General features: G+C 29.4%; 1 protein-coding gene across 1 annotated transcript; it reads right to left on the bottom strand.

Annotated features, from left to right (window-relative positions):
- Positions 1-1,769: 1,769 nt before the first annotated feature.
- Positions 1,770-5,713, bottom strand: LOC105114109 (uncharacterized). The gene is made up of 4 exons (XM_011010533.1): positions 4,579-5,713; positions 4,193-4,395; positions 3,759-3,982; positions 1,770-2,720 (listed from the first exon to the last, which is right to left on the bottom strand). Exons 1-4 carry the CDS (start codon positions 5,279-5,281, stop codon positions 1,937-1,939), a joined length of 1,914 nt encoding a protein of 637 aa, XP_011008835.1. The 5' UTR covers positions 5,282-5,713; the 3' UTR covers positions 1,770-1,936.
- Between the last annotated feature and the right edge of the window lie 9,984 nt (positions 5,714-15,697).

Here is a 15,697-nt window from a genome sequence, read left to right as displayed (position 1 = left end):
ATCTTTTCACCTTAACATAATAAACTTAGTTGTTTTAGTTGTTCGCCAATACTTTTATACATTATAAATTTTCATAATTATAATCATTTTATAATTTTTTTTATAAATAATTTTTTTCCAAAAACTTTATCTTTACTATAGATTTATTAATCAAATATAAATAAATATTAAAGATAAAAAAATAGTTTTATTAATAATAAATATATTTTTATATGAATAAGATACATAACTCGATTAACTATAAAAGTATATACACTTACACTTTTATCATTAAAAAGAAAAATAAAACATGGTTTTGAGAAAACATATTATTTTGACCAACTTATATAAGTTTCTAAATATGAAAAAGTTAGGAGTTTTTTTTTTCTTGACAAACAAACAAAAACTTGTGAGAAAAGGTATTCTTCTAATCAATTTTGTTTTGCTCAATTGCTCAAAACTTGAAAGATGGAACTAAAAAATTGAAAAGAAAAAAAATATTATTGAAGGAATAATAACATCACTGCCTTGTAGAGCTCTCTTCGTATCCCTCAATTCCATCATAATTCTAAGTAAACAATCAATGTATTTGAATTTGCATTGATAGTTAGTGGCGAAATAAAAACAATATAAAAAATATCAAGTAAATGAACATAAAATTCTCTTAATAGAATTACCATATAAAATTCTAATTTTTTTATTATTTGTTATTTTTTCTTCAAGTAATCTATTTTTATAAGAGGTTTAAAACTCTTTAAATAAACCTAAAAACTTATCTAAATCAACAAGAAACACCTAAAAGTTTTAAAAAAAATCTAAATCAACAAGAAACACCTAAAAGTTTAAAAACAAAATCAATAAAAATCCTCAACAAAATAGAAAAAAATCATAAAAAAATTGAAAGAAATCATAAAAAAATTAAAAAAATAATATACTAAAAAAATTATAAATAATGAGAGTTTTAAAGTCAACTAAAAAATATATTATAAATAAACTAAAAAGAAATTATAAACCCTGAACATTAATTTTTGGGCTTTATTTAAAGATCTTATTGATCTCTAATTAATATACTAAAATAGCATTATATATATACATATATATATATATATATATAGTCAATCCACGTCACAAAGCAACTTTTTAAAATTAAAGGCTTTTTAAAATTAAAGGTTTATATATATAAAATGCCTTTAATTTTCAAAAGTTGCTTTGTTACGTGGATTGACAATGCGGTGCATGGTTTAGTAACAATATGCATCACTCACTTTGTTAAATGTACCATTACATAATTAATATTATGATGTAAAATGTTTTTAAAAAATATTATTAACTTAAAAATATATTAAAATATCTTGTATTTTTTATATTAATATATTAAAATTAAAAAAATCAATTTAATATTTTTCTTCAAAAACAAAAAACTCAAAAAACATCAACTAAAAATTCAGACAATGAATTGCATGTTACAAGACTGTAAGAGCGATGAACAAACCGGGCGTTCATTTGAATTCATCTAGAAAAAGGCCACGTCATGGCATCTTTCATCAGGACAAGCGTGTTGTTGAACTTGGGACAGAGATTAAAACCGCAACCATACATGAATTTCACATCCAAGAAACAAGTCACCTTGCATATAAACTCAACAAAATTATTAGTTTTTTTTACTTTTAAATCAGATCAAAAGACATTACAAGACAACTCACACACACTTCAATATTACAGATCAACAACACTGGAGCGAAACCCTAATGGTAAGCCTCCATAACCTTCCTTTCAAAGTCTATCTCCTAACACATGCTGGCCTCCATATGTGCTCTGGACCTCGATAATTTTTCCATCTATAGGTGGTTTGCTTTTCCAGGCTTCAGCCACATTCCGCATCTACTCGAAAGGATTCCTATCTATATACAGAACACTAATGACCAATACTTTCTTTATCCTAAATACAGTTCTTTTCTCAGGGTAATAGCCGCTTCACATCATGCTCTTGGTCAGCATTCTTGGCTTGATTGTATAGCGATTCAAAAGCATTCATACACACACTCGAAAATCCGACCATTGCCTGAAAAACATGTGGGAATCCCATCTGGAGGTTGTTCATTGTCATTGACCTGGTTACGCTAATTGACTTTTCATGCTTACTCTTTTCTTCCTCTGCCTTTGCCCGCGAGATCTCAACCTTTGCTCTTTTCTCCATAACTGGGTCTTTTTTCCTTGTAGTGCTAGGAGTTTCAGGCATCGAGTACGGACCATACTTGCTCTCCAGCGATCTAAGCTCAGCAGCCTTCTTCTCAAACTCTTTGAATGCAGATTCTGACTTCTTCTTTTGCTTATGCTCTTCTGCTTGTTGAACTACAATAGCATGAATTACTGCTAAGAAGCTCTTGATTCCTTCAGAAGCCACTTTGTCAGGAATCCGATCAACTGCATGGTGCCATTCTTCACAAAGGGAATAAATTCTTGATTCCTGACTGGTTCTTGAAATTGGGTTTTTGCTGAACTGGAAAAGGCTAAGTCGCAGCCAGCCTGTGAGGGACTGAATGTAATCCCGCTGAGCCTTGACTACATTGCAAAATGATTGGTGCCATTGGTGGACCTCAAGCTCAAGCTGGAGAGTCGACTGCCTATGAATCTCAGATGTCGGCTCAGTAGATGGGATTGTGTTGAGATATTTGAGCTGCTGAACAATGTGTGTCTGGACCTGGTGCAACTCGTACATGCTTCTCCACATGCACATTGACCTGCAAAGGAAAAGAAGGTTTTATTTAAGCACGAGCATCATGACAAATCTTATACTTTATCTCATAAGCCATGTCTGCCTCCATGTCTAATAAAGTGTAAAGAATAATTTGGCAGGATATTTATCAGATATAGGCTCATACCCTCTACTGTCTTCAAAACTGAAATTGTTCATCGCTATTTTATTGGATTGCTTGCACTATATTTGATAATGGTAAAATTCTGATTTCCAAATGGAAATAATTTTGCGAGATGGCCAGGATCCAACACATGACAAAGAATACCAAATTTCTATTAATTCAACCTGCCACCAAAGTCCGCAACAGTAAAGTTATAATTACACACTATTGACACAAGCCCACATCTACCAGAGTCCGCCACAGTAAAGCTATAATTACACCATATTGACTCCAGCCCACATCTACCAATGCCTCACTAGCACACTGTGCCTTAAGATTCTACCTTAGCAACACAGTGAGACGACAAAACTCCAATGGATGCAAAGAGAGATTCACAAGCTAAACTGAGGTCTCATAGCCCTTGGCACAGCTGGATTCCTATCACTTCGAAATAAAAGCAAGCAAGAGAGACAAAACAAGCCAATAAAGGCAGACAAAAGTAAATTATGTACTGTATATATACGAGCAAAAATAAAAAAAATCCAAAGTTGACTTTCACTGGGTATTTTTATTATTATCTTCCAGTTCTTTATGTCTACTCCATCCTTCGAATTTTGCAAGGCTTTAAGACCAGGGGCTGCAACAATACTAAGCTATGACCACAACAGAGCCAGATTCAAACGCAAGTGTGGGCCAAGGTCAATTTTCCATTTTGTGCCTGTAATAATTATGAGAATTCAAGGTGCCACAAGCTTCGGCCCTAAAACCCGGTAGCCGTTTGGACTCACTCTATGAAAGGAAAATGATGCGATATGGGTCACGTGAAAACTTAGGGGTTACTTGTTTGTTGCTTCAGCTCTTAAATGCAGCTAGGTCATGGGCCCAACGAAAAGTACTATTGAAAAAACAAAAATGACCGACCCTTTTACAAGCTCAAGGAGTTGAGGGTAAAGCTCTGTCTCCCTTAATTTGATGATTTCCGAGGAAATGGACTCGATGCCCTGAGCGGCGACCATCATCTGGGACTGCAACTTCTCTACTTCTTTCTTGGTCTTCTCCGTCTTTACATACTCAACCCTCTTAACCTCTAGCTTCCTCAGCAATGCTAACTTCTTCTCATGCTCAATTTTCAAACTCTCGGCATTCTACAGCACAACAGCATAATCTCTCGATTAAAATTTAAAAAAAAAAAGGGAAAAGAAGTACTTGATAAATAACATAAGAATATCATCTTTAATTAGATAGATAGAGACAGGACAGCCTATGACTCGCTTCTTTACTCTTTTTGACTCCTCAAGTACAATTAGAGATAACCCAGTATGTAATCAACAAAATATGGTCCATCAAGGCCATACCTTGACCTCCAGGAAGAGCTTCTTCTCCCAGGCACATAGTCTCTCCAAAGTTGAACAATGACTAACATGAGCTGCACCCCCGCATCCTCCATGACTAACAACCATTTCCTCACTAATCTTTCCAAACCCATTAAGCTTTGAACTTGAACCCCATGTCCACAATGATGGACTGGTCAAACGGCATCCATAATTATAACTTTTACCTGCAACATCAACAAACAAAATGAACATGACCCAAGAAAACGAATCAAATCAAACATCTAAATAAAAGACAAAGAACAATTTTTGATTCTCCAGTTTTCTCATTAACCAAACAAAGTCAAAACAAGAAAATGGAACTATAATAAAACAAATGTATAAAACTACAAGATCAAAGACTAACTAACCTCCTTTGCTTTGACTTGCTGACAAGTTAGGGCTTGAAACTTCCAAAACACAAGAAAGTTGACCACCAGCATCAGCAGCTTTAAGAAAATATTCATCGACTTCTTTAATGATCTCCACCAAATCTTTACTATTTCTTGAAACCACCATAGCAAGCTCACTCCCACTTCCACTAGCAGTCTCTTTCGAAAACCCACTAACCACCGAAGGTGGGACCACCGCTACCATCTCCGATGCAGTGGTGGTGGTGGTCACCTCCTCCCACTCCTCCTCCTCCATTGACCTCGGCGGAGGAGGGACAAAGGGGTCCCAGAAATCCCAACTCGACGCCACCACTGGTGGAGGCGGTGGGGGAGGGGGCGGAAGCGGGGAGGCAGCGGTTGCGGTGGTTGTGGTTGTCCATGTGTCCGAGCTTGGGCTCATGGGAGGTGGGGGAGGTGGTGGTGGGTTGGGTTGTAGTGGTGGTGGGGAGCGATGGATGGGTGGGAGGCGGCGGTGATGGTGGTGGTGGTGGAGGTGGAGGTCGGTTTCAGTGTTGGAGAACTGAAGAAGGGCTGATCCAGTACTGCGAAGTGAACGGATGTACATTGCATGTGAAGCAGAAAGAGATTGTCTTGCTTTGACAAGTTGTTTCATGTATCTCTTCCTTGCTTTGCATCTTGACACCATCTCTTCTCTCTCTATTCTTGAGTAACAACAACCCATACTGCTGCTGCTGTTGTCGTCTCTCTACACGCTCTAGATCAAGCCTGTCCTTTGGTTGCGCTTTGGTGTTCTTGATTTGGAGCCAGAAGGAAAAGTGAAACACTTTTTGAACGCGAGAGTGTGAGAGAACTTACAGTACTTAGATCAATGTCCGAGGGGGTTTCATGGTCATTGATTACTTGCGTCCTTGGAACCAAACAAAAGAAACAACGAACACACAAAAAATAAGGTTATTAGCTGCTACAAAAACATGGTACCGTTTAATTAAGTTTTTTTTCCCTTCGCTAAAAAAAATATAAATGCTTCTGGGTTTTCCAAAATGACCTTTGTTTTGCCTATCTCTCTATCAAGGCGTCTTTCTAGGTCTAGGATATGTTTTGGTTTTGGTAGAGGTGATGGTGGTAGTGGTGATGGAGTAACAGTCTTTTGAGAGGTACGTACCAAGACAAAGTGCATTGGGCAGAGAGCTAGGCAAGTCATTTTATATTTGAATTTTAGAGTCGAAAATATCGAAGTAAAAAATTAAAAACTTTCAGGTTTTTCGACTTGCCATTAATAAAATAAAATTTATTCCTTTTATTTTATAATTTTTTAGGTTTTTTCTTGATGTTCCGGTTTTTATATTTTTATTAAATTTTAATTTATTTTTAATTTTTTCTGTATATTTATGATTTTTTTTTATTTTTTTAAATTTAATCCTCATATTTTTCTTTTTTCTTTTTTTATAAATTTAATTTTTCTTTTTAATTTTTCTCTTTAATTTAAAATTTAATAATATTTCAAGTTTAATCCTTTGATTTTTAATTTTAATTCTTTATTTTTTTATCAAATTTTAATTTATTTTTAATTTTATAATTAAATCTATAATCTTGGATTTTTTTAATTTTTTTTAAATTTGAGAATGTCGTTCATGTTGCTTTTAGAAGTAATTTTTATGCTGAAATATATCAAAATTAGGTTTTTTATTTTTAAAAAATTTAAGATCAGAAATATATCAAAATTAGGTTTTTTATTTTTTAAAAATTTAAGATCAGCATATCAAAATAATCCAAAATATATAAAAAAAATTATTTTTTATCAAAAAAAATTAAATTTTTTAAAACTATAATTTACATCGCCTTCCTAAATGTTCTCTTAATCCTTGTTATATTAATTTTTATTTTTTTATTTTAGATTCTTATATTAATTTGTTTTTGTTTTTGTGATTTTTTCCTTTAATTCAAGATTTTAAGTTATCCTCTCATTTTATTTTTCAAATGAGATTCATGTTTTTTTAATTGTTATTTTTTTGTCATTTTATATAATTGAATATTTTATTTTATCATTTGACATTTAATTTATTGAAATTTGATCTTCATAACATTTCTCAAAATTTTTAAACTCGACACAGAACAAATCATAGGTCACAGGTCACAAGTCAAGCTGGCTAACTAGAATTAATCCAAGCTAACCAAGTCTTTTGATTTGATAAAAAAATTTGAAATATTTTTTTTAAAAAAAAAAAGAAAATAGCCAACAATTTTAACCTAGTTTTAACTAAAGTTGTCCCGGGTTAACTAGACATGGGTCAACACCAGTTTTTTACCATTTTACATTAGATCAATTCTTCACAAATTTCTTTTGAAATTTAGCTCGGCCTAAACCTCGATCACAAATTAACCTATTGGGCATAGCCAAGTTTTTTAAATAGGGTGCTTTCGATTTAATTATTGGTTAGGATTATAAATTTGAAAAGTTAATAAAGATTGACATTGTTTTTTTCTTAATCATATCATTTTAATTAGGTTATTATCATTTTATAATCTATGTAAGAGATTTGATAAGGTGTAACAGGTTTTTAGGTTAATTTTTATGGTTTTTGTCAATTTTCTTCTTCAAAATTTAATTTTTTAATATTAAACTTTGTTTTTTTTTATTATAACTTTTACCAAACTGTCCATTTCTCAAGATCATATTTGCAAATCTTTGCTATGTTATTCAGATTTACTAGTATTTTGTTTTTTAAAAAAAATTTATTCAATAATTTTTATATTTATTTTAGATTTTTTTATTCAATAATTTTTATATTTTATCATTCTATCTTTAATAATTATTATTTTTATTTTTATGATGTGGAATTGTGAATTTTTTAAAATAAATTAATATTATTTAAACATTATTTTTTTAAAAAAATAGCTGAACTGCAGAACCACGTGTCACATATACAGTACTTATATATATATATATATATATATATATTTAAGTAGCTATAACATGCAGGGCATAATCCGAATTTGCTTGTTGGGTTTGGATGGTAGAGGCCATGTTGAGAATGAGAAGATTCCTGGTGGGGTGAATAAGTTGATCTTGAAGAATTTGAATTACCAATTTGCCACATGATTTGCGAAAGAGAACGGAGGGTGTTTTGGTAACTTGATATTTCAAGGTTAATATTTATTTGATAATATAGTTACGTTTGTTTTTTAAAAAAAATTCATGTAAAAATAAATTAAAATAATTTGTATTTTAAAAAATTACTTTTAAGATTTTCATATCAAAACATTGAAAATACATAAAGAAATTAATATTTTATTAAAAAATAAAATTTTAAAAAATATTGTACTGTGTTGCTAAAATGAGATGAAAATTTGGAGAGAGCAGTGGTGATAATTAATAAAGAGATGAAATCCGCGGCCAAAACTGTAATTACCAATTAGATGTTACAATTTACAAAGGGTTGGATGGCTGGGCATTGAAAGGACGAAAATTTTTGGGTCTGTTCAATAAAAAAGTATTATTTTAATTTTTCAGGAAAGATAGAGTTTTTGTTTAAATAAACTATTTTTTAATTTTTTTTCATTCATTGAAAGAGAAGTTGAAAACGCAATTGACCAACTTTTTCCCAACTTGATAATTTTTTAGACAAAAATCACCTCGTAAGTAATTTTTAACTAATAACAATTATATTATTACCTTTCACTTTATCTTTTGTAGCGTCTTTATTTTTTATTCCCCCACCCATCAGTTTGATGCCGTAGTTCTTAAAAGTAAAATTTTTATTTATTTATTTTTTAATTAAAGTTTTAAAAAAATTTCAAATTTTATTTAAAGAATCAATAATTATATAATAAATATAATTTAAAGAATAAACACTTTTTTTAATCCAATATAAAAATCATAATATTATAAATAAAAAGATAATAATTACATTAAAAAAATAGTTATTAAAAGGTTAAATCATATATATATAATTTTTTTAAAATTTAAAAATACATGACGCATTATTACATATTACACCTTATCTTCAAATATAAATAAATTAATTTATTGAATTGATAATAAATTAAATAATTTAATTTATATAAAATATTTTAATTGAGTTATTTTATTTACATGATCTAACTCACGAGGCATAATAATATTATATGAGTTGTTTTTTTTATCGTTTTTGTTGATTGATTTTTTTCATCGTCATATATTAGATTGTTGAAAATTGAGTATTATGAATTTTTTTTATTTTATATAAAGTTATCTCAACCTCATGACTTGAAACTTATATATCTTAGTCTTATCAAATTATTGACTGGATGTGAATTCATCTCCTCTACCTGGGTTAGATTTTAGTAATATTATGGTTATTTTTGGAAAACATCTTGACAATAACTTTTATAGGGTTTATTTTCTTTAGGTGTGCCATTTGATACTCACCTTTTAAATTTACTTATTGTGCTTTGACTAGCTTTCATAGTATTGATACATAATAAGTGAATAATTTTTATTTTTATTTTGTTTGTCAGATATCTTTTAGCAATTTTATTTTAAAAATCAATACTCTCAATTATTTAAAAAAAAATAGACTTAAATATCCTATTGCTCATCTTAAAATCCAAATTCATGGACCATATAGAGTCCATATACTTTGAACACCTAGAAGTAACAACCAAGTAATTTTAGAAAACCCCAGGAAAAACTATTTCTTTTTAACAAGTCCATTTACCTTATATAGTTGAAATGATATTTTAAGTAACTAAAATAATTTGAAGTGATATTTTGAATACAATAAAAGTGGGTTTTTACTTTAAAATATAGAATGTCAGCTTATTAAACCTTTTAATGTTGACTAAAACTTGATAGGCCTTATCATGTGTTTCAAGATCTAAAAATATATGAGTCAAAGGTTTTGTTGATTTTAAGGTTGAGAACCGAGAGCAAACAACTTGGAAACCTCCACTAATTTAGACAAAACTCAATTTGAAATAAAATTTGATGTTGTAATAGTAAGTAAATGGCCAATAGCATATCAAGTGCAAGATAAGAACTATTCTAAGGGTCTCGACCAAAAATGCATGAATATTTTCAAAATAACAAATACTTGGATATGGATAAGTATTTTAGAAGATCTATTTTGGTTGAGGTTAGATTCAACTAGCTCATAAAAGCTAATTTGAGAGCTATATATGCATTCTAATATGATATAAACATTAATATAAGATCATTCATTAAATTACAACAAACTTTTTAAGATAAGATTGTCAAAAAATAACACCAAATTTTAGAACATGCTCACACTATATCAAAGGGAATAATCAAATTATTAACCAAATGTTTGTCTATTTAGGATATACATGGCTTCAACTTTAAGAGAACATATAACCCACCTAGTAGTGTACATTAAATCATATCATTCTCAAACCAAACACCAAAAAAAAAAAAACAAACATATAAAAGGAAGCATTTTATAGTTTCAAGCACATGGATTTAAGACACCATCAATGCCATTCATAAGAGATTCAACAACATTCAACAAGAAATCACTTTTGTTACAAGTTCAAACTTAAGGACATAGAACACTAGCAGCGCTCCTCACATAGAAATACCATAAACATTTAACAAGAAAAGCCACAATCACATGTAATATATCAACACCATTAAATTTGCAAGAAAGGAAACATAAGAAATGCATATAGAGCCATAAACAATCTTTAGCAAGTAGCATAAACTATTAAAAAATATCAAACATGAGATGTATGATTAAAAGCATAATAAGCAAAAAGAACAAATAAAGAGGGTAAGAGGCTGGGGCCGGGGGGAGATGCTAAAACAAGAAGGCATGGCTCAACTAGATAAAGTTAGGGCTTTGAATTTTAGTGATGGTAACACTGTATTCCTCTTTCCTTTATCCAAAACTTAAAACCTAAAGAATCCAAATCTTTTTAAAAATTTAAAATTGTCTTTCACTTCCTCTTATTAATAGAATTTCTTTCTCCCTCAAATTTCTTAAATAGTTCATTTTGTTCTTTATTTTCTCGTTGTTGATCTCTTTATTTATTATCTTTTCTCTCTCTCTTTTTTCTTTCTTTCTTTTTTCATAAAAAACCTAATGCTATTTATAGGGTGGAGAAAATGACCTACTCAAATGAGAGCAAGTCATTGGATGCCTAAGCAACAAAATTAAATCATAAAAAGGCTAGGATAAGTCAAGACCACAAGCCCTAGTACGAGAGAGAGAATAAAGATGCTCTCCTTGCAAGGATCATCAAGATACTCGTTAATATAAAAGCCAAAACCATAAAAACAATAAGATTAAAAGTGAATAAAAAAAGAGAAATAAGCAATACAAATTAAAAATTATCAAACGATGACAACATTTATGAGAGGTTGTAATGATCTTGGAATATATCATTAGTCTTAATAAACCTTTCAAGATATAATTTGGAAGTCAAGGGAATTTTTTTATTTATAAAAAATCGAGCAAAATTTCCCCCTTATTCAATGTCAATCCCAAGCGTTGACAAACACTTGTTTCCATCTCAATCTCATTCATTCTATTAACTTATTTGTGTTAATAAAATCCCTGTTTTCATCATTTGTCTTGCACATATGTCCATTATCAAATTAAATAATCATTACTAACACTCAATACAATTTAAAAATTTGCATGCAATATGTAAGATAAATATATACTCTAAAAAATCTATGACTAATATATCATCATATTAGAGTTTGCAACTTATCTAAATTTATCTCTAATATATTCTTGAACATGTGTAATTATCAACCACTAAATAAAATTCTTTATTCTCTTAAGTTGTGTTTCAATATAATCAATTTTTGTTTTGTCAAAGTTATTTATTTTTATGATGCATAATTATCAACACACACAATCTTTCTTTTATTTTCTTCCATGAGTGGCCAAAACATAGATCATTTTTAATCAAGAATTATATTGTTTCTTCTATAATTTCTTAGCATAGCCAAATATAGGTCTTAATTCAATAACAATTCTTTTTGTGTTTTTCAATCCAATGTGATTAAATTCTCATCTATATTAACATGATCTAATTTTGTTCTACACATTTAAACTTAAGCAACACAACTAAGCATATTCAAAAGCAATAAAAAACTTGAGAGGTGAGATTCTTTGCTACTAAAAATCATCTAAATGATGGAAAAAAAATATATTAAATCATCAATTATATGTATAAACACACATTAAAGAACCCCTTTCTTCCTCTTGGCTAAATGAGTGAGGCCTTAATTTCACTCTCAATTCTTTATTATTTCTGGACAATAATGTTATATCTCTAAGTTATTCCCTTTCTATTTCGTCTAATTATGCAAATTCTTCATTTCCTCTAAATTGGTTCAAGAACCATAATTAAGGAAATCTGAAATTTCTAAAGTTTACTTACAAAATTTGCTTTGAAAATGTATAATGTCCTTCTAACTTGCATTTTTATCTCCCTCGGACACCCCCTTATGGTTTTCTTTTTCCTTTCCATTCCACTTCTTTTGTTCTTCTTATAACTTACTCTAACAAGTCTTCTATTCTTCCTTGTTTTTTTTTTAATAGCATCTCATTTTTTTTAATAGCAGCTCATGTAGTTCTCTTAAGGTTTCTAATTCACCTCCCTTATTGTTTCTCTTTTTCAAGGTTGAAAGGTGACATGCATGGTTGATTTATGAAGGTAGGTTTAGGAGAAGTTGAAAAAGATAGATGTTCTTCTCCTTTACATCCTATTGACTTCCTCTTAAAAGAAGGCTAATTTCTCTTCTCTTTTTTTTTAATCCCTCACATTATTATGTTTAAAAGATTTAGCCTCCCTTTTTCCTTTTTATTCAATTTAGTATTAGCTAACTTATTAGTATTTTATTTCTACCTTTTAATAATCATAATTGTTTGTACAAATCTTAATTCATAACCATTTATAACTTTGTTTTCTAGTCTTTTTTGGGATTTTTATAGAATTCAACAATAAAATTATATGAAATGATGCCTAAATTAGATAAATCAATAATGATAGAGATAATGGTCGTGAGAGTTTGAATGGTCCAACAATAAGGTCTAGTTCTCACCACAACTACGACTAAATTTATATAGTGATAGAGAGTTTTTTGGTCTCTCTAGCTTCTAGCTTAGGAGTAGAAAATGAAGATAAAGAGAGTGATGAATATATACTTGACCTTGAAACAATGTTGCTTAGTTTCGTTAGATTACTATAATGGTCATTGAAGCTTAACACTTTTTAAAAGTTAACCCCCCTACAAGTTTTGATTTTCCTAAAAGGAATTTGATCAAAATTAAAAAATGAAATCATCCTAATTGAGGGTAAGACTTAAAAGAAGCCATTATTTTTTTTTATTTTCTTAAAATTTTCATTAGATTTTAAAAATTCTTTTTAATTGAGATCCAAATCGGTTATAAGATATAAAATTTGTTCAATTAAACCGTAACTCATTTAATAGGACCTCCCAAATATTTTTAATTTGATATTTTCAATCCTTGATCCTTTAATTCCTTCAATTACAACCAATTTCGATCTATACTTCTTGAGAAATTTATTTTGCCCAATTGAACTTGTATTGATTAAAGTGTGACGGGTTAATTAAATTTCTAAGGAGACTGATGGATCAAGATTCTATAATCCCGATCAATTAGACTAGTTTTTCTAATCCAGTTGATTGGGAGGCTTGTTTGGCTTTGGTCGACCAGCAGGTTAGTTTCAATCGATTGATTGGCCTAAATAGTTTTATTTGACCTGTTGGTAAGTTTTGGTCAACTAATTGACCTAATAGTAAATGGTGAATGATTATTTAAAGTTATAATCTCATTTTTTCTGCTTTGAGTTATTTCTTAATATTTTTTCTTTTGTATTTAAATACTCTTGATATTCCACCTACTAGGCATCAATAGGGATTTCATTGATATCCACTATTGTGTCCTTTTTACTTTTGAGTAAGGTTAGTAGATAATATTTTATATGCAAGAGGTATAGTATAGATATTTTAATTGTTAATATGAAATTGATCATGTTTTTTGGTAATTTATATATTGTTTATTATCTCTTGTTTATGATAAAACATAATCATTTATTAAAACCGAATCCTTGATATGAGACAATATATACATATGAATTAATAGCATTTAAGTTCTTCAAGTCATCAATCAATCCTTTCATTTATGTGATAGGCCTGCATTAAAAATAGACATTTACCACAATTTATAGGTATCTTATATTATTAGATACATTCTTATAAAACATATTTTAGTTAAGGAGTTATTGATACTTCAAGTGCAAAATGATGATATAAAACCATGATAAAAATGCACTTTTAAGCACTAATCATTGAGCCTTTAAGAAACTATTCTATTTTATTTAATTATAACCTTATGGTATGCTAGTCAAAATACTTATGCTAATAACGTAGTATTAGCCTTTATATACACTGTAATTTTGAATCCTAACTAGTCAAGAGAGTTATCAACCTATGATGGCTAATTATTTCACAGTCTGAAGCATTCTGTTCACTGTATTTTAATTTTTTGACGAGCCTTATCTTATGATATTTCTTATTAAGACTTACTTGTGAAACTCTCTAATAAAAGCATAAAACAAATTGTATATATATATTGAATGCTATATATATATTCCTTACTATTATATTACCTCGTAGGTGCATATTGAATGCTATTTATTCACTAAGTTATTGAACTTACCTTTTCAATTTTTTTTTAAGTTTATAGCTTTGGTTAGTCTTTCAAAACCTACTCTTTTGCTTGTAATTAATACTATTCTGTTATGTCTAGTAGTGCTTTATATTTATTGAATTTATAATAAGAATTGTATTAAGATGTTAATTTATATTGTGAAATTATTTATGATATGTTGCATAAAACTTTGATTAAGTTAATATAAATACTTTATATGTATGTCTGGGTTTGTATATATAGTAATAATAACAATCATAGTAGTAGTAGTAATAATACTAATAATAATAAAGAAGATGAAGAAGAAGAAAAAGAAGTTGATGAGAACTTGAAGATAAAAGATTAACGTAAGGATTAAACAATGATACCAACAAATATCAAGGTTAGAGGATCCACTAATGGTATGTCAAACAAGTATAGTATAAATTTTTATTATTCAATTGCAAACCACACACAAAGGAGGTTTCAATTAGATTATAAATTGTTAACATGATTACATTAGTTATCTTATTCGATTAATGCTAATACTTGTAAATCTCATCAAGCATTCATGATTATAACTTATGTTAACAATAAATCAAGTTCCTTTCATAGTACAGGTGTAGGTTATACCATACGTTTGAGCTATAAAAGTGCCAAGTATTTGTTATACCAAATGTTATACAATATAAATCTAGATTAGTCATTTAACAAACAAAGTATTAAAGAGAGTGAACAAGACAAGTATTAAAGAGTGAACAAGATAACAAATACAAAACATGTTAGTATCAAACATTAAAGTCCATATTAAGTTTACACTATACTTATTCTTACACCATTAGTGTAACCTTTTCACCTTGACATAATAAACTTAGCTAGACATAATGAAAGAAAGAAAAATAAATAAACAAAATAAGAACATAAATAAGATAAAAGTTAACAAAGCAAATGAAAGGAATTGAAAGGCATAAAGTTGATATTAATGAAAGCAAAGCATAAACATTACTAAAAATACAAAGAGAGAAAGCAAGAGCATGATCTTGATCTGGAAACCAAGATGCCTAAATGCATGGCAAATGCCTCCTTTTATAGGCCAAAATTAGGAGCTATTGATTTGATGACTAATTGATGAGTGGGTGACCAACTCTTGACTTAGTGACAATCTTTATCTTCTCTTATCTACTCAAAACGTCATTGATAACGTCAGCATTTGAACCACTTGAAAATATCAAAGTTCTAGAAATTGTCTTAACTCTCCAGGAAAAAAAATTAAGGTTATTCGGATTTCTAGAACTCTAGATTGGGCTAAATACTAAATAATGTTCGGGCTGTAAGATAGTTTCAGACTTCTTCGTTATTGCTATAAGTTGGATTTAAAAATGACCTTTTTAAATCTTGGCCTCCTATGAAAGTTGTAGGCCATGTCTTACCTTTCTATCCATATAAAGTAGACCTAAATCTGAGATCTA

Source organism: Populus euphratica, unplaced genomic scaffold, assembly GCF_000495115.2.
Source record: "Populus euphratica unplaced genomic scaffold, PopEup_1.0 scaffold492.1, whole genome shotgun sequence".
Taxonomy (NCBI): Eukaryota; Viridiplantae; Streptophyta; class Magnoliopsida; order Malpighiales; family Salicaceae; genus Populus; species Populus euphratica.
Note: the sequence above shows the minus strand (reverse complement) of the source record. Positions and strands in the feature narration are given on the sequence as shown.

Bases quoted from the DNA above. Each gene is read 5' to 3' on its own strand.
- LOC105114109 (XM_011010533.1), bottom strand. From the start codon at position 5,281: ATGGGTTGTTGTTACTCAAGAATAGAGAGAGAAGAGATGGTGTCAAGA. The intron at 4,396-4,578 runs GTTAGTTAGTCT...TTGATGTTGCAG, and splicing joins AGCAAGTCAAAGCAAAGGAG to GTAAAAGTTATAATTATGGA. The intron at 3,983-4,192 runs GTATGGCCTTGA...GTTGTGCTGTAG, and splicing joins AGCTCTTCCTGGAGGTCAAG to AATGCCGAGAGTTTGAAAAT.